Source organism: Indicator indicator, chromosome 20, assembly GCF_027791375.1.
Source record: "Indicator indicator isolate 239-I01 chromosome 20, UM_Iind_1.1, whole genome shotgun sequence".
In the NCBI taxonomy this organism is placed as follows: domain Eukaryota; kingdom Metazoa; phylum Chordata; class Aves; order Piciformes; family Indicatoridae; genus Indicator; species Indicator indicator.
The window spans coordinates 954,001-968,934 of NC_072029.1; the positions used below are offsets into that span (position 1 = coordinate 954,001).

Consider the following 14,934-nt stretch of genomic DNA (forward strand, 5'->3'; position numbering starts at 1 on the left):
AAATGGAGTGGCTTAGAGGAGAGGGACTGAGAGTGAACGGGAAACTATACTTCCCAGCATGCAACGCGGGGCAAGCGACGCGGCCATTGCCGCGCCGTGCTGCATGCTGGGAAATGTAGTTCCTGCGGTAAACCGCTCTCCCTCTATCCGCCCCCCGCCTGAGGGGAAACGGGTAGAACTGAGCAAAGATGAGGGGGAAAAAGGCATGAATTCAGGAAGTAACTGGGCCTCAGGGAGCCGAGGAGCCTTTCCTGCTCATTTTTCCTCAAATAAGATCTTTGTGAGAAAAATAAACAAGCAAGCACCAGCTGCTCATGTGAGGTATTCAGTGAGAGGGAACAGACACCAAGTGAAAAGCATGGACTTGCTGGAGTGGGTCCAGAGGAGGCCACAGCAGTGCTGGCAGGGCTGGAAGCCCTCTGCTGTAAGCCAGGCTGAGAGTTGGGCTTGGGCAGCCTGGAGAAGAGAAGGCTCCAGGGAGACCTTCTGGTGGCCTTGCAGTGCTTAAGAGGCCAATCAGAAAGCTGGGGCTAGGGTTTTGAGCAGGGCCTGCTGTGACAGGACAAGGGCTGATGGTTTGAACCGAGAGAGGGAGATTCAAACTGGAGATAAGGAAGAGATTTTTGATGCTGAGGGTGGTGAGAGCCTGTCCCAGGTTGCCCAGAGAGGTTGGAGCTGCCCCATTCCTGGCACCATTCCAGGTCAGGTTGTTTGCAACCTGCAACCTGCTCCAGTTGCAATGTCCCTGCTGGCTGCAGGGGGTTGCACTGGATGACTTTTAAAGGTCCCTTACAACCCAAACCACTCCATGATTTGATTCTGTGCCTACAGCAGTGAGACAGGGTGGAGAAGAGAGATGTGAAGGTACAGCATGCTCACGTCAGCATGGGAGCAGCAGAAAGCAGGCATGGTTGGGTCAAATAATTTCTGCAGGCCATGTCTGTGTCCTCTGCCTTCAAGAGCCTATGATATTTATCCAAGCAATGCTATTTGCCTTAAAAATGGATGCACACCCAGCTTCCCAGAGGACTCACCTTGCATTTTCCCTACCCTACCTCTTCCCCCAGTCATAGAGCAGGATGAAGGTGGCAAGGGTTGTGCTGTGGGAAGGAGAAGACTGATTTTATGGTCTTACATGAGCAGTTCCCACCACCAGAAGCAACGTCATGGCTCCACCCCAAGTCCCTGCCTGTGGGGTGGCTGCATCCCAACACAGCACACCACGAAAGCTGCCAAAGGCCAGCGTGAGCAACTAGAGCCTCTTCCCTGCCTCTCTCCTGCTTATTTGTGTGTCCTCAGTGCCTGAAAGGCCAGGTGGGACACCATCACTATGACATCTGGCCAGGATACCAGGATGCAGACACCTCCATGCAGGACAACATATCTTTAATGCTCCAGAGGACCTGGCAGGAGATGCAGCAAAGCACTGAAGGGATTCAGCCCAGGCAGAGCTGCAGTGAGGCTGCAACACAACGCTGCAGTGTTCCCACACCTCTTGCCTGCTCAGCAAGCCAAGGGCAAGGGCAGGGAGGTGTCCATCCCTGTCACCCACACAGCTGGATGATGGTTTCCTGGGACCAGAGCCAGAAGTATAGGAAGACCTTCTCGGTGAAGGCTGCCTCGTACTGGAAGAGCTGCTCCATGTTCTCCGCGTTGTAGAAGGTCACTTGGTCTGCTTCATAGTCGAGGTGGATCCGGATCCTGCGGGGCTCTTCTCTCAGCACCAGGGGGCTGGGGGGCACGTGGAGCACTGTGTACTGCCGATCCCAGTCCAGACGGAGGGCCCAGATCTTCCCCATGGCCATGCTGAGCGACTCCTTCCTCTGCACGGAGTCCAAGGCCACTCCCACAGCCCAGCTGTCCCCATTTCCTACCTCCACCTCCCAGTAATGCCTTCCAGATGTGAACCCCTGCGAGCCCAGGATGCTGGGGCTGCCCAAGAATCTCTTGGGGGTGCTGGGGAGGTTCTGCTGTCTGTCTCCCAGCCTCACGCTTCTGCAGTCCTCAGAGAGGACCAGGTCTGGGCTCATGGTCTCTGGGTCCAGCGTCACCTTCACTAATGCATGACAGAGAGAAACAGAATCCCAGCATGGAAGGGACCTCTGGAGATTATCCAGTCCAACCCCCTGCTAAAGCAGGGCGCCCACAGCAGCTTGCCCAGGATCACAATGCCCAAGGCAGGGTGGAATCTCTCCACAGAAGGAGACTCCACAACTTCTCTGGGCAGCCCAGGCCAGTGACAAAGGACAAACACCCATCAAAGGGAAAAGCAGCTCCTAACCCTGCTCCACCGAGTCAGCAGGCAGAGCCAGAGATACTCCTTCACGGGGGACGTTCTGCTGCCATCCCGTGGCCATCCCACAAGGCTAGAGAGGTGCCACTGCACCGTGCCACCACCGGAGGTCCTCTGCTAATGGGGCTCTAGGTCATGGAGGGGACCGCAGCACCAGGGAAACTGAGGCACTTCAGGTTCCTCATCCCAAACACTGAGAGGGCAGAGACCAGCCTCATCTGAGTCCTGCAGTGGTGCCAGGGCTGTGTGGACCCCAATCTGTGCCTAAAAGCCACCTCAAAATGCATCTGGCCCCTCTGCTTAACTAGTCACAGCCTCACAAGTCTTGTGAGGAGCAGCTGAGGGACCTGGGATTGTTCAGCCTGGAGAAAAGGAGGCAGCTCCCTGAGAGGAGGCTGGAGCAAGGTAGGGGTTGGTCTCTTCTCCTGATGAACAATAGGAAATGGCCTCAGGTTGCCTCAGGGAAGGTTTAGGAACAATTTCTTGCCCTTGAGGCTTGTCCAGGTCTGCCCAGGCTGCCCAGGGCAGTGGTGGAGTTCCCATCCCTGGAGGGGTTTCAAAGCCATGGAGATGTGGTGCTGAGGGCCATGGTTTGGTGGTGCCCTGGCAGTGCTGGATTCATGGTTGGACTCCATGAGCTTTAGAAGTCTTTTCCAACCAGAACCATTCCATGATTCTATGCTTTTCATTTGTGCCCAGCACCTCCAGAAACTTACCCCTTTCTCTGTCCATCTCACTCAGCACCTTCACTAGAGGAAGGAAAAGAAGACACATGAGTCTCTCCTCCTCTCATGGCATTTTTGCAGGCCACAAACCAGACATGGAGCTCACTCCCCACCTCCACAGCCCCAGGTGCTGCAAAGCCCATCCCGGGGACAGGTCCTGCCTGGAGCAGATGCACCAAGGCAGTGAGGATCTCCTGCTGCAGCCATGGCCAGGGGCAGCACCGCAGGGACCCAGTGGTGCCTGGCACATTGTTCACAGTGTCTTTGCCTTACCTCTGAAGCTGGCCACCGTGGCTGTGACCAGCTGGCTCATCTCACAGAGGTTCCCAACGTGCCTCTGCAGCTCCGGCGAAACCGGCTCCGGGACCGGGATCTTCACTGCCTCGCAGCTGAGGGGGAAAGCAGCACCAGGAGGAGCTCAGATCCCATCAAGAACCATCCAGCAGGGAAACATGGGAGGACCTCCTGCAGCAACTGAACTCAGGGCACCCATCCCCCTGCACTGGCACAGGAACCCCATCTTGAGCTGCGGGTGCAATGACTTCTGATCCCAGATAAGGTCACATGAAGTCCCAAATGCTCAGCAGGGCCAAGCCACCTCTCTCAGCTCCTGCAGTGCTCCCAGAGCTCTGCCTGAAGGAGCTGCATGGGTAGAGAGCGACGCTGAACCCACTCCGTACCTGCTCAGAGTTCTGCCAACATCCTGGAAGAGAGAAAGCTACAGCTCAGGCCTAGCACTTCCCAGAAGGTCCACGGTCCCCAGTTAGAGTCTGCTTCTTGCTGCAGGGTGACTGGGAGTGGTGGGGTCACACCATTCTCCTCGGGACTCCCTGGTGACTTAGTCACCCAAATCCTCAACTCACCCACACCAGACACTCCTCATGCTGCAGGGTCACAGCCTGGCCCCTGGCACCACACTGCCCTTCACTCCCAGGTACGGGGTGCCAGGTGGCGTCCCCAGCCCCAGCAGGGTGGGTCACAAGGCCTGGTAGGTGACACAGCCTCACCATCAGGAATTCAGCTGCTGGCTGGTCACACTTCTTCTCTATCTCTGCAATCACTGTGTCCAGCAGGGACCTCCTCTCCGAAGTTCTGGAGATGTAGTGGCTGCGCTGCTTGGCAAGCTCCTCGTGTGCCTGGTCCAGCTGAGCCAGCAGAATCCCCTTCTGCTCCTGCAGGAACTGCTGCAGCTGCTCAAAGGTGTCCCTCAGCCTCTGCCGCTCCAAGGCTACCTTGCTCTGCAAGGAACCCACACAGAGGCTGTTGAGCTACAGGGCACAAGGAGCCACCAATGCAGAGAGAGGGGCAAGGATCACAGGGGAGAGGTTTTGGGAAGGAAAAGCTGGGAAAGTCCTGCCTCTAGGGAGCAATCACCCCCTGCACCAGTACAAATGAAGAGTGACCTTCAGGGAAGCAGCTCCATGAGGACCTGGCAGTGCTAGGGGACAAGTTCACCATGAGTTAGCAACGTGCCCTCATGGCCAATAAAGCAAAAGGTCTGCTGGGGGGCATGAAGAGTGTGGGCAGCAGGTTTAGGGAGGTTCTCCTCACCCTCTACTCTGCTCTACTAAGGTCACAGCTGGAGGACTGGGACCAGTTCTGGGCTCCCCAGTTCAAGAGAGACAGGGAACTATTGGAGAGAGTGCAGTGGAGGCTGGGAAGCTGCTGAGGGGCCTGGAGCAGCTCTGTGAGGAGCAAAGGCTGAGAGCCCTGAGGCTGAGAGCCTGCAGAAGAGCAGCCCCAGAGGGGAGCTGAGCAATGCTCAGCAACAGCTAAAGGGAGCATGGGGGGCAAGAGGCTGGGGCCAGACTCTTGTCAGTGATGCCCAGGGACAGCACAAGGGGCAATGAACACAAACTGGAACCCAGAAGGTTCCACCTGAACACCTTCTTTGGTGTGAGGGTGCTAGAGGCCTGTCCCAGGCTGCCCAGGGAGGTTGTGGAGTCTCTTTGTGTGGAAAGATTCCCCACTTGGGCATTGTGACCCTGGGCAAGCTGCTGTGGGTGCCCTGCTTCAGCAGGGGGTTAGACTGGATGATCTCCAGAGGTCCCTTCCAACCCCTCCCATGCTGAGCTTGAGGGATTCTGTGAAGACTGGAGAAGAGAGAGGGGTGGCAAAGTCTGGATGCTGATGAAGCCAAGGTGATAGAGGTGTCTGAAGGAGAGCAGACAAAGAGAGGGGGAGAGAGAATGTGGTGGTTATGGAAGAGGAGTAAATAGCTGTGGGGAAAGATGCATCTTTGAAGACAAGTGGGTGAGTAGGTAGGGGCATGGAGAACCACACACCAGCAACACATCACTTTGCTTTTCTTCTCCAGGCTTAAAATCTTCTTTCTCTTTCTGTAGAAGAACCAGGTCCCTCTGGAGCATCTCCTGGAGAAAGAGGGGGTGAGGGGGAAGGTAAGGGAAAAAAGTCCAGCACTTTCAGGGTTACATTTGCAGGAGTTAGATGATGTCAGCTAACAGCCCCCGTGGGCTAATGGCAGATGGGTTTTGAGCTCAGCTGGAAGAGGAGGAGCTCAGAGCCAGCTCCCACCTCTCCGAGAGAGGTGACGGAGATCCCCGGGCACAGCTGGTTTGCCTTCTGGAGCAGCTTCATGTGAAACCTTCAAGCCTGTGGTTTGGGTTTGTTTTTTTTAATTAGGAAAAATAACTTTTGGTGTGGGTGGTGACATCTGTGGGAAGAGGTCTGTAGTGACAGCAGTGCTGAGCCTCAGAGGCACTCCACAAATTCACTGTGGGATCCAAAACCCCTCCTGCTCCTCCAGGCCATGGCCAGAGGCAGAGCAGAGAGGACCCCAGCCCACACTGAGGGGCGCAGTTCATGTCCCCTGTCCCTTGTTGGAGAAGCACCAGGAACCTTTTGGGGCCAAAAAGAGGTGAGAGGTGCAGGGTGGGCTGAGGGGAGGTGGTGAACAATGAGGGAGCCATGAGAGAAACAGCAGCTCCAGCAGGGTGAGGGAGATATGGGATCCCAGCCCGTGTCCTGACGAGACCCCAACCCACGACCAGAGGAGACGCCAGCCCCTGTCCTGAGGGCTCCCTGCTCTGTGCCCGAAGGAGACCCCAGGTCCTGCCCCGAGGGAACCCCTACCCCTGACAAATAGGGACCCTGGCCCCTGCCCCGAAGGCCCCCGCCCACCGGCGGGAGGCGACCCAGCCGCTGCCCCAGGTGCCCTCCCGGTCCCGATGCCGGTACTCGCAGGCTCTGGGCCGCCTCCCGCGCGGGCCGCGCTCGGTGCTGGCGGTGGCCAGGTTCGTCCCAGCAGCGCGGGCAGAGCGGGCAGCGGCAGCTCTCGCAGAACAGCCCCAGGGCTTCGCCGTGCTGCCGGCAGCGGGAACGCCTCGCCTCAGCTTCCAGCTCCGCCGCCAGCTCGGACACCGCGCCCAGCGCCCGGTTGCGCCCCAGCGAGCCCGGGCCCAGGGGCGCCCGGCACTGGGGACAGGTGGCGGGGCCGGCCCTCGAGGTCTCCAGCAGCGTTGCCAGGCAGCCACGACAGAAGCTGTGGCCGCACTCGGTGAGCACCGGCTCCGAGAACAGCTCCAGGCACACCGAGCAGCTCGCCTCGGCCTGCAGCCGCTCCGCCAGCGCCGCCATGGCCGCGGCTGCCTGGGGCGGGGCGGGACGGCAACCGGCGGCGTGGGGGTGGCTGCGGCTCCATCCGTGTGCATGTGTGAGTGTGTGTGCACATGTGGGAGTGTGTGTGTGCACATGTGGGAGTGTGTGTGCGCACATGTGGGAGTGTGTGTGCACGTGTGAGTGTGTGTGCACGTGTGAGTGTGTGTGCACGTGTGAGTGTGTGTGTGCACATGTGTGTGTGCACGTGTGAGTGTGTGTGCACATGTGGGAGTGTGTGTGCACGTGTGAGAGTGTGTGTGTGCACATGTGTGTGTGCACATGTGGGAGTGTGTGTGCGCACATGTGGGAGTGTGTGTGCACGTGTGGGAGTGTGTGTGTGCACATGTGGGAGTGTGTGTGTGCACATGTGTGTGTGCACGTGTGGGAGTGTGTGCGCACATGTGTGTGTGCACATGTGTGTGAGTGTGTGCACGTGTGTGTGCACGTGTGCAAGTGTGTGCGTGCACGTGTGCAAGTGTGTGCGTGCACGTGTGTGCACATGTGTGAATGTGCACGTGTGTGCACGTGTGCGCACATGTGTGAGTGCGCACATGTGCGAGTGTGTGTGTGCATGCGCATGTGTGTGCACGTGTGTGCACGTGTGTGTGCGTGTGTGTACATGTGTGAGTGTGTGCATGTGTGTGTGCACATATGAGAATGTGTGTGCGTGTGTGTGCACGTGTGAGTGTGTGTGCACATGTGTGTGTGTGCACATGTGTGTGTGCGCAGGCATGTCCCTAAACATGTGTCCCCAAACGTGTCTGTGTACTGCTGTGTGCCTGCACATAGAACAGCTTAGGCTGGAAGGGACCCTAGAGATCATCTGCTCCAACCTCCTTGCCATGGGCAGGGGGACACCTCTCAACTAGACTCAGCTGCTTAAGGTCTCATCCAGCCTGGCCTTGGACACCTCCAGGGAGAGAGCATCCACTACTGCTCTGGGCAGCCTGTTCCAGAGTCTCACCACCCTCATACTGAAGAACTTCTTCCTCAGCTCCAGTCTAACCCTGCTCTCCCTCAGCTTCAAACCATTCCCCCTTCTCTTATCCCTAGACAGCCTTATGAAAAGTCCTACTCCATACTTCCTGTAGGTTCCCTTCAGGTACTGGAAGGCAGCTCTAAGGTCCTCCTTGAGTTTTCTCCAGGCTGAATCAGCTCCAGCTCTCACCCTATCCTCACAGCAGAGGTGCTCCCACCCTTTGCTGCCACCCCAACCCCAAAACATGGGGAGGGCAGCAGCAGTGCTTGGGGAAGGAGAAAGGAGAAGGAGAAGGAAGAAGATGGAGAAGGAGAAAGAAGAAGGAGGAGGACTCTCCCCGTTGTGGGTACTGCGTGCCCAAAGTCAGACACCCCATGTGCAGCTGTTGGTTCTGCTCCTCCACATCCAGCTCCCCAGAACCTTTGGCCAGGGTGGGCTAGGTGAGGGTGGCAGGGACAAACATGTGGGACATGAGGTGTCTGAGAGCAGCTCCTGCTGTGGGATGGTGCCGTTAACTCCCACAGCTGAGCAGAGCTTTGGCTGAGGCTGTGCAGCACTCAGCCCAAACAACCCCCTGCTATCAGAGAACCACAGAATGATTTGGGTTGGAAGAGACCTTTCAGATCACGGAGTCGCCAACCCTGAACCCAGCAATGCCAGGTCACCACTAAACCATGGCCCTCAGCTTTGAAACCCTTCCAGGGATGGGGACTCCACCACTGCCCTGAGCACCCTGGGTCAGGCCTTGGCAACCCTCAAGGGGCAGAAATTGTTCCTCATGTCCAACCTAAACCTCTCCTGGGGCCACTTCAGGCTGTTTCCTCTTGTCCTATCACTTGTTCCTCGGGAGACCAGCCCCCACCTGGCTCCAGCCTCCTTTCAGGGAGTTGCAGAGAGCCAAAAGTCTCCCCCCAGCCTCCTTTTCTCCAGACTGAACACCCCCAGATCCCTCAGCTGCTCCTCCCCAGCCCTGTTCTCCAGACCCTTCAACAGCCTTGTTGTCCTCCTCTTGACATCATCCAACATCTCAATGTCTTTGGAGTGAAGGACCCAAAACTGACCCCAGGATTCAAGATGTGACCTTACCAGTGCCCAGTCCAGGGGCACAATCCCTGCCCTGCTTCTGCTGCCCACATTGCTGACACAAGCCACGTTCAGCTACTGCTACCCCACCAGCCATGGGTGCCAATAACCTGCAGATGACTCAGGGGGTGACAAGGCTGCTCATGGCAGATGCCAGCCCAGGTTTGTCCCCTACAGCACAACCACCTTTGTGTTTTTCTTGAGGTGCTGCCACCCCCAGCTCGGCACCTGCTGCAGGGTGCAGTGCCCGTGTCATGCCCCCACCATGCGTGGGAGCTGCAACTGCAAACTGTTGACATTGGAACTGCTGAAGGTCACCTGGATGTGGTGAAATCCTGGCAGTGCCCAGCAACACCCAGCAAAGAGTGAGTGCTGCCAGTGCGTGCTGCCAGCCTGGCCATGCTGAGCTGAGGAGGGGGCTGACTGTCCTCAAGGTACCCCAGGTAGGTCACAGCACCATGGAGGGTGTACCAGAGGCACCTCAGTGGCTGCTTTGCCAAAAAAAACCCCACAGAACCCACCCATCTGGGGAAATTAAAAAATGGACAGTGCTGGGTCTGTGGTGCTGCGAGCGTGATGAACACGAGCTGCTGAGCACCACTCAGCTCTGCTTTTAATTTGTCCCTTCCTAATTGCATCAAGTCATGATAAGGGATGTGAGGAGGCTGCTGGAGGCCTGGGGTCTGCTGCCAGGGCCTCCTGTTCCACACCAGCACCTCCCTGCCCAAAATAATCCCCATCACACCATTTTAAACCTGCCTCAGACTCCACATTGTTCCCTGAAACCCCAAACTGCTCCCAGGGACTTTCAGGCACCACCTCAGCAGCAGGAACCTCAGCTGAGCCTGGTGTGGGTAGCCCCAAAATGCTTCCCACAGCGGCAGTGTCGGGCTGGTGGCCCTTGGCAGCATCTCACAGGTGCACAGGGGAGGCTGGAAATGACACATCTAGGGGGGGTTCATACACATGGCAAGTCCTGGAGCGAGGGCTTTGGTTCTGCAAGGCATTAATAGGTCCCAACAACTTTTCCCATCATCGCTCTGTTTATTGATGCCACTGTCCAACATTAGATCTGACCCCACCTTCCCCATCAGCACCCATCAGCCAGGAGCCCAGTGCACAGAGGGGAGCTGGTGGCACTGCTTCAGCCATAGCCCAGCCCTTTTGGGTACATCACACCCAGCCCAAATACAGAAGCTGTGAGGAGCAGGACAAGCCACCAAGAAGTGAGCGACTGGAGACAGGAACTCAAACCAGCAGTGAGGAGATGTGACCTGTGTCCCACCACCATCACCACAGCCATGTAGCAGGGAACCCTGGCAGCCAGGAGGTCTCCCATGGGCAGCCCCCATCTGGTCATGGCTTTTCTTGGAGCCATCCCAGGACCTGCTCATGCATCCAGGGCAGGAGTCCTGTTGCTCTGCCACAGTCGATACCATTGGCAAAGGTGAGGGTGTCCTGCTCGCAGCAGCACGGAGCAGAAGAGCAGACCTCAAGGTCTTGCCCACAAGTCCATCACGACCCTGCAGCACCTGAAACCTACATCTCATGACAGCTTGGCAATGCCTTTGGTGCAGCTCTGGTGGTGGCAGGTCTCTGGTGGTCACCACACACCAGAGGAGGTGAGGATCAAGCACTAGAAATGAATGTTTGGAGGAGCCTTGCTGATGGGGTTCTACCAGGAAAAGGGTCTTTTACTGCAACTAGGATTTTTATTCTATTGGATAATTGCATCACAGCCCCGAGAGCTGGGCAGGCACCTACCAGCACTTCCAGTCTACACATAACACAAAGAACTTCCTTCCTCATCTGCATCTATTCCTCACTCACCTCCCACCTTGGTGGCTGGGAGCTCCTTGTCACATCTGGCCCCACAGAGCCAGGACAAGGCAACACCGCAGCACCTCTGCAGAGCTGCTGGACAAAAGGGACTGTGCCAGAATGAAGCCTCCAGAGCAATTTAAAACCTAATTTAAAAAATGACATTAAAAAAACAAACAAACAAAAAACCAAACAAACAACAACAACAATAAAAAATCAAACCAAAATAAGAGATCCAAATCTTGGCCATCCTAAGTTTGCTTTTCAAATGAAAAGTTCCTCCAGGTTTATTAAACACCCAAACAGTGAATTTAAAAAGCAGTGACGAGTCCTACTCTGGCCAAACACCCTGCAGAGGTTTCTTCTGCTCTTTGCTTTGTTGTGGGTTTGTTTGTTTGTTTGTTTTTTTCCCCAGTGGTGAGGATTTCCCCCTAAAATCAGCTGCTTCTGGTAAATTGGAGAGATAGATTTATATCACCTTTTAACTCTGCCGCACATTGCTTGCTTTAATTAATTAATTTATTTCCCAATCAGCCTAAGCTGTCTCCACCAGACCAGCGGCGCTACCACACAAAGCTTCCGTGATGTCCATGCCCTGAGCCGGGGGTAAGGAGGAGAAGGGGATGGAGGGAGGGTGGGAGAGATGAGTCGAGGAGGAGGAAGAAGAGGGACGAAGGGAAGGGAGGGAGAGGAAGCCGTCGGCAGCCCCTCACTCTCCCATGTGCGTCCTCAGATGGTACTTGAGGGACTGCTTGTAGCGGAAGCACTTGGTGCACTCGGTGCAGGGGTAGGGCCGCTCGCCGGTGTGCGCCCGCTGGTGCTCCAGGAGGTGGTGCTTCTGCGTGAAGTTCTTGCCACACTCGGTGCAGTGGTAGGGCCGCTCGCCCGTGTGGATCCGCTGGTGCTCCAGCAGGTGGTGCTTGCGGATGAAGCCCTTGCCGCAGACGGCACAGGCGTGCGGGCGCTCCCGCGTGTGGATGCGGTAGTGGTTGGTCAGCTTGGACTTCTCGCTGAAGGTCTTCTCGCACTGGCTGCACTGGTAGGGCCGCTCGCCGGTGTGAGTCCGCTGGTGCCGCAGCAGGTGGGAGGGCCGGGTGAAGTTCTTGCCGCACTGCGGGCAGAGGAAGGCCATCTCGCTCTTGCCGGCGTGGATCCGCTGGTGCATGATGAGGCTGATCTGTAGGCGGAAGCTGCGCCGGCACTCACCGCAGGTGAAGGGCCGCTCCCCAACGTGCGTGATCTGGTGCTTGCTGAGGCTCGACTTGTGGCTGAAGCTGCTCTCGCACTCCGAGCACTTGTAGGGCTTCCCCGGAGGCGGCGGCCGCGCTGGGGGCTTGAGGCCATGCTCGGGGCGCCGTGGGACCCCCACACCACGGCGGGTGTGGCTGCGCTGGTGCAGCAGGAACTGCTGCTTGTTGCGGAAGCTGAGGTCGCACTCGTGGCACTCATAGGGCCCTTCCTTCAGGTGGTTGCGCTGGTGGATCATGAAGTTGATCTTCAGCATGAAGCTCTTCCCGCACTCGGGGCAGATGTAGGGCCTCTCCCTCGTCCGGTTGCGCTGCTGGCCGGCGCTGGGCTTCATCTCGCCGGAGTCTCGCTCGCAGGCTTGGCCTTTTCTGATGTGGGTGGCTGCCAGGCTGCGGGACTGCGGCTTGGAGCTGCGCTGCACCTCGCGGCCCAGCCCCGCGTCGTGGTGGCTGGGGAACGTCGGCGGCTCCGTCCTGCCCGAGAACATGGCACACGGCTCCAGCGCGTCGGCGTCGTCCTCCTCCTCCTCCTCCTCTGTCTTGATGACAATCCCGTCCTCTGCGCGGGGCAAAGGCAGAGCAGAGTTAGGCTCATCGGGTGGGACAGCTGGGGGTGCCACAGAAACATCTACACGGGGGTGCACAGAAACATCTGCATGGGGGTGCCACAGAAACAGCTGGATGGGGATGCCACAGAAACAGCTGGATAGGAGTGCCACAGAAACAGCTGCACAGGGGTGCCACAGGAACAGCTGGGTGCCACAGGAACAGCTGGATGGGGGTGCCACAGAAACAGCTGGATGGGGGTGCCACAGAAACAGCTGCACAGGCTTCTACAGCTGTCTGCACCCACCTGCTCTGCCAGGGCACCTGGACATGAGCTGGATGCCACTCACAGCCTTGCACCCTCGGATGGGGCACATCCCCTGATGGTGGCAAGGTAAGCCAGTGCAAGCCCTTACAGGGAGGGGAGACAAACTGCCTCCTGGACCAACTTGTCCCTCAGACAGACAAACCACCTCCTTGGAGGAGTGGCTGACACCCCTCAGGCTGTGCTACCATCCAGCATGACCTGGACAGGTTGGACAGCTGGGCAGAGAGGAACCTCATGAAGTTCAACAGGGTCAAGTGTAGGGTCTTGCACCTGAGGAAGAACAACTCCACTGATCAGTACAGGCTGGAGAGCAGCTCTGGGGAAAAGGATCTGGGAGTGCTGGTGGACAGCAGGATAACCATGAGCCAGCAATGTGCCCTCATGGCCAAGAAGGCCAACAGTCTCCTGGGCTGGGTGAAGAAGAGTTGTGGCCACCAAGTCGAAGGAGGTTCCCTTCCCCCTCTACTACTGGTAAGGCCACACTGGAGCACTGGGTCCAGTTCTGGGCTCCCCAGTTCAGGGAGGACAGGGAACTGCTGGAGAAGGTACCGCGAAGAACTACAAAGGGGATTAGAGGACTGGAGCATGTCTCTTAGGAGGGACTTGAGGCTTTTAGTATAGAGAGGAGAAGGCTGAGAGGGGATCTCCTCAATGCTGATCAATACTTCAAGGCTGGGTGTCAGGCTTTGTTCTGTGGTGCCCAGTGACAGGACAAGGGGCAATGGGCACAAACCTGCACATGAGAAGTTCCATCTAAACATGAGGAGTGATGGAGCACTGGAACAGGCTGCCCAGAGAGGTGGTGGAGTCTCTACCATCTCTCTCTGGAGAGACTCTAAACCTACCTGGCTGTGTTCCTGTGTGACCTTCTCTAGGTGACCCTGCCTTGGCAGTGCACTGGGTTGGACTCAGTATCTCCAGAGGTCCCTTCCAACACCTACCATACTGTGGCTCTGTGACCCTCGGAAGGTGAGGTGAGCCCTGCCTATCATGATGCTGCTGTGAGAGAAGTGTCCTGGACTGGCGAGGCCTCAGGTGGCTGAACCATTTCAGAGCAGCTCCATCTGCTGCCGTGGGGTTGGGTGACACCACCGCTGCCCACACCCGGTGCTGCTGCAGGCACCACAGCCCCAGCTGCTGGCCCCCAGCTCTGCTCCTGGATCAAGGCACCCTGCCTGGCAACATCCCCTTCCCTCAGCTTCCCAGCAATGACCATGGGGAATGACCTGCCTCCTCCCAAAGAGGGGTGGGAATAATGACCTCATCTGGTGAGACAGAGGTGACCTGGTGTTTTTGTTACTGGGAGGAAAGGATGCCTCACACATCACTCCGAGCTGGACTTTGAACCAGCCTATGGACTTTTCCAGGAAGTGCAGCCAGGCTTTCCCAAGAGGCATCTGACAGGTACAGGATGTGGCAGAACTGCAGCTCTCTCCTCACCCATGGAGGGGTTCAGCAGGGAAAACCCACAGCCTCAGGTCCTCCCCACCTCCTGGCAGTGAAGAGTTTCACCTGTGCAGACCCCAAGGCTATCCCTGCTATGGCACCTGAAACCCAGCATGGTAGGGGTTGGAAAGAATCTCTGGAGATCACCCAGTCTAACCCCTTGCTAAAGCAGGGCACCCACAGCAGCTTGCCCAGGGTCACAATGCTCAGGGGGCGTTGGACTCTCTCCACACAAGGAGACTCCACAACCACTCTGGGCAGCCTGGAACAGGCCTCCAGCACCCTCACACCAAAGAAGTTTCTCCTCCTGTTCAGGTGGAACCTCCTGGGTTCCAGTTTGTGCCCTCTGCCCCTTGTGCTGTCCCTGGGCATCACTGACAAGAATCTAGCCCCAGCCTCCTGCCCCCCATGGTCCCTTTAGCTCTTGCTGAACATTGCTCAGATCCCTCTGGGGCTGCTCTTCTCCAGGCTCAGCAGCCCCAGGGCTCTCAGCCTTTCAGAGATGCTCCTGAGCCCCTCAGTATCTTTGCAGCCTCCACTGGACTCTCTCCAGTAGTTCCCTGTCTCTCTGGAACTGGGGAGCCCAGAACTGGACCCAGAAATCCAGCTGTGGCCTCGGTAGGGCAGAGTAGAGAGTGAGGAGAACCTCTCTCAACCTGCTGGCCACACTCTTCTGCCTGCCCTGCAGGAGACCATTTGCTTTCTTGGCCACAAGGGCACATTGCTGGCTCATGGGGAACTTGCTGTCTCCCAGCAATCCCAGGTCCTTCAAAGAGCTGCTTCCCAGCAGGTCTCCCCTCACCTGTACTGGTGCAGGAGGTTGTTCCTTCCCAGGGGCAGGACCCTAC

At 57.3% G+C, this 14,934-nt stretch overlaps 2 protein-coding genes across 2 annotated transcripts in view; both read right to left on the bottom strand.

Annotated features, from left to right (window-relative positions):
• Positions 1-1,544: 1,544 nt before the first annotated feature.
• Positions 1,545-6,753, bottom strand: LOC128973590 (E3 ubiquitin-protein ligase TRIM7-like). The gene is made up of 7 exons (XM_054389932.1): positions 6,217-6,753; positions 5,302-5,390; positions 4,026-4,254; positions 3,699-3,721; positions 3,292-3,407; positions 3,010-3,042; positions 1,545-2,056 (listed from the first exon to the last, which is right to left on the bottom strand). Exons 1-7 carry the CDS (start codon positions 6,751-6,753, stop codon positions 1,545-1,547), a joined length of 1,539 nt encoding a protein of 512 aa, XP_054245907.1.
• Positions 6,754-11,228: 4,475 nt separating this feature from the next.
• LOC128973591 (zinc finger protein 418-like) overlaps positions 11,229-14,934 on the bottom strand; it is a 39,074-nt gene continuing 35,368 nt past the window's right edge. Inside the window, exons 8-9 of the mRNA XM_054389933.1 lie at positions 11,889-12,068; positions 11,229-11,822 (exon numbers count right to left, since the gene is read on the bottom strand). Of these exons, the coding sequence (XP_054245908.1) occupies positions 11,229-11,822; positions 11,889-12,068 (774 nt within the window). The remainder of the gene's footprint in view (positions 11,823-11,888; positions 12,069-14,934) is intronic.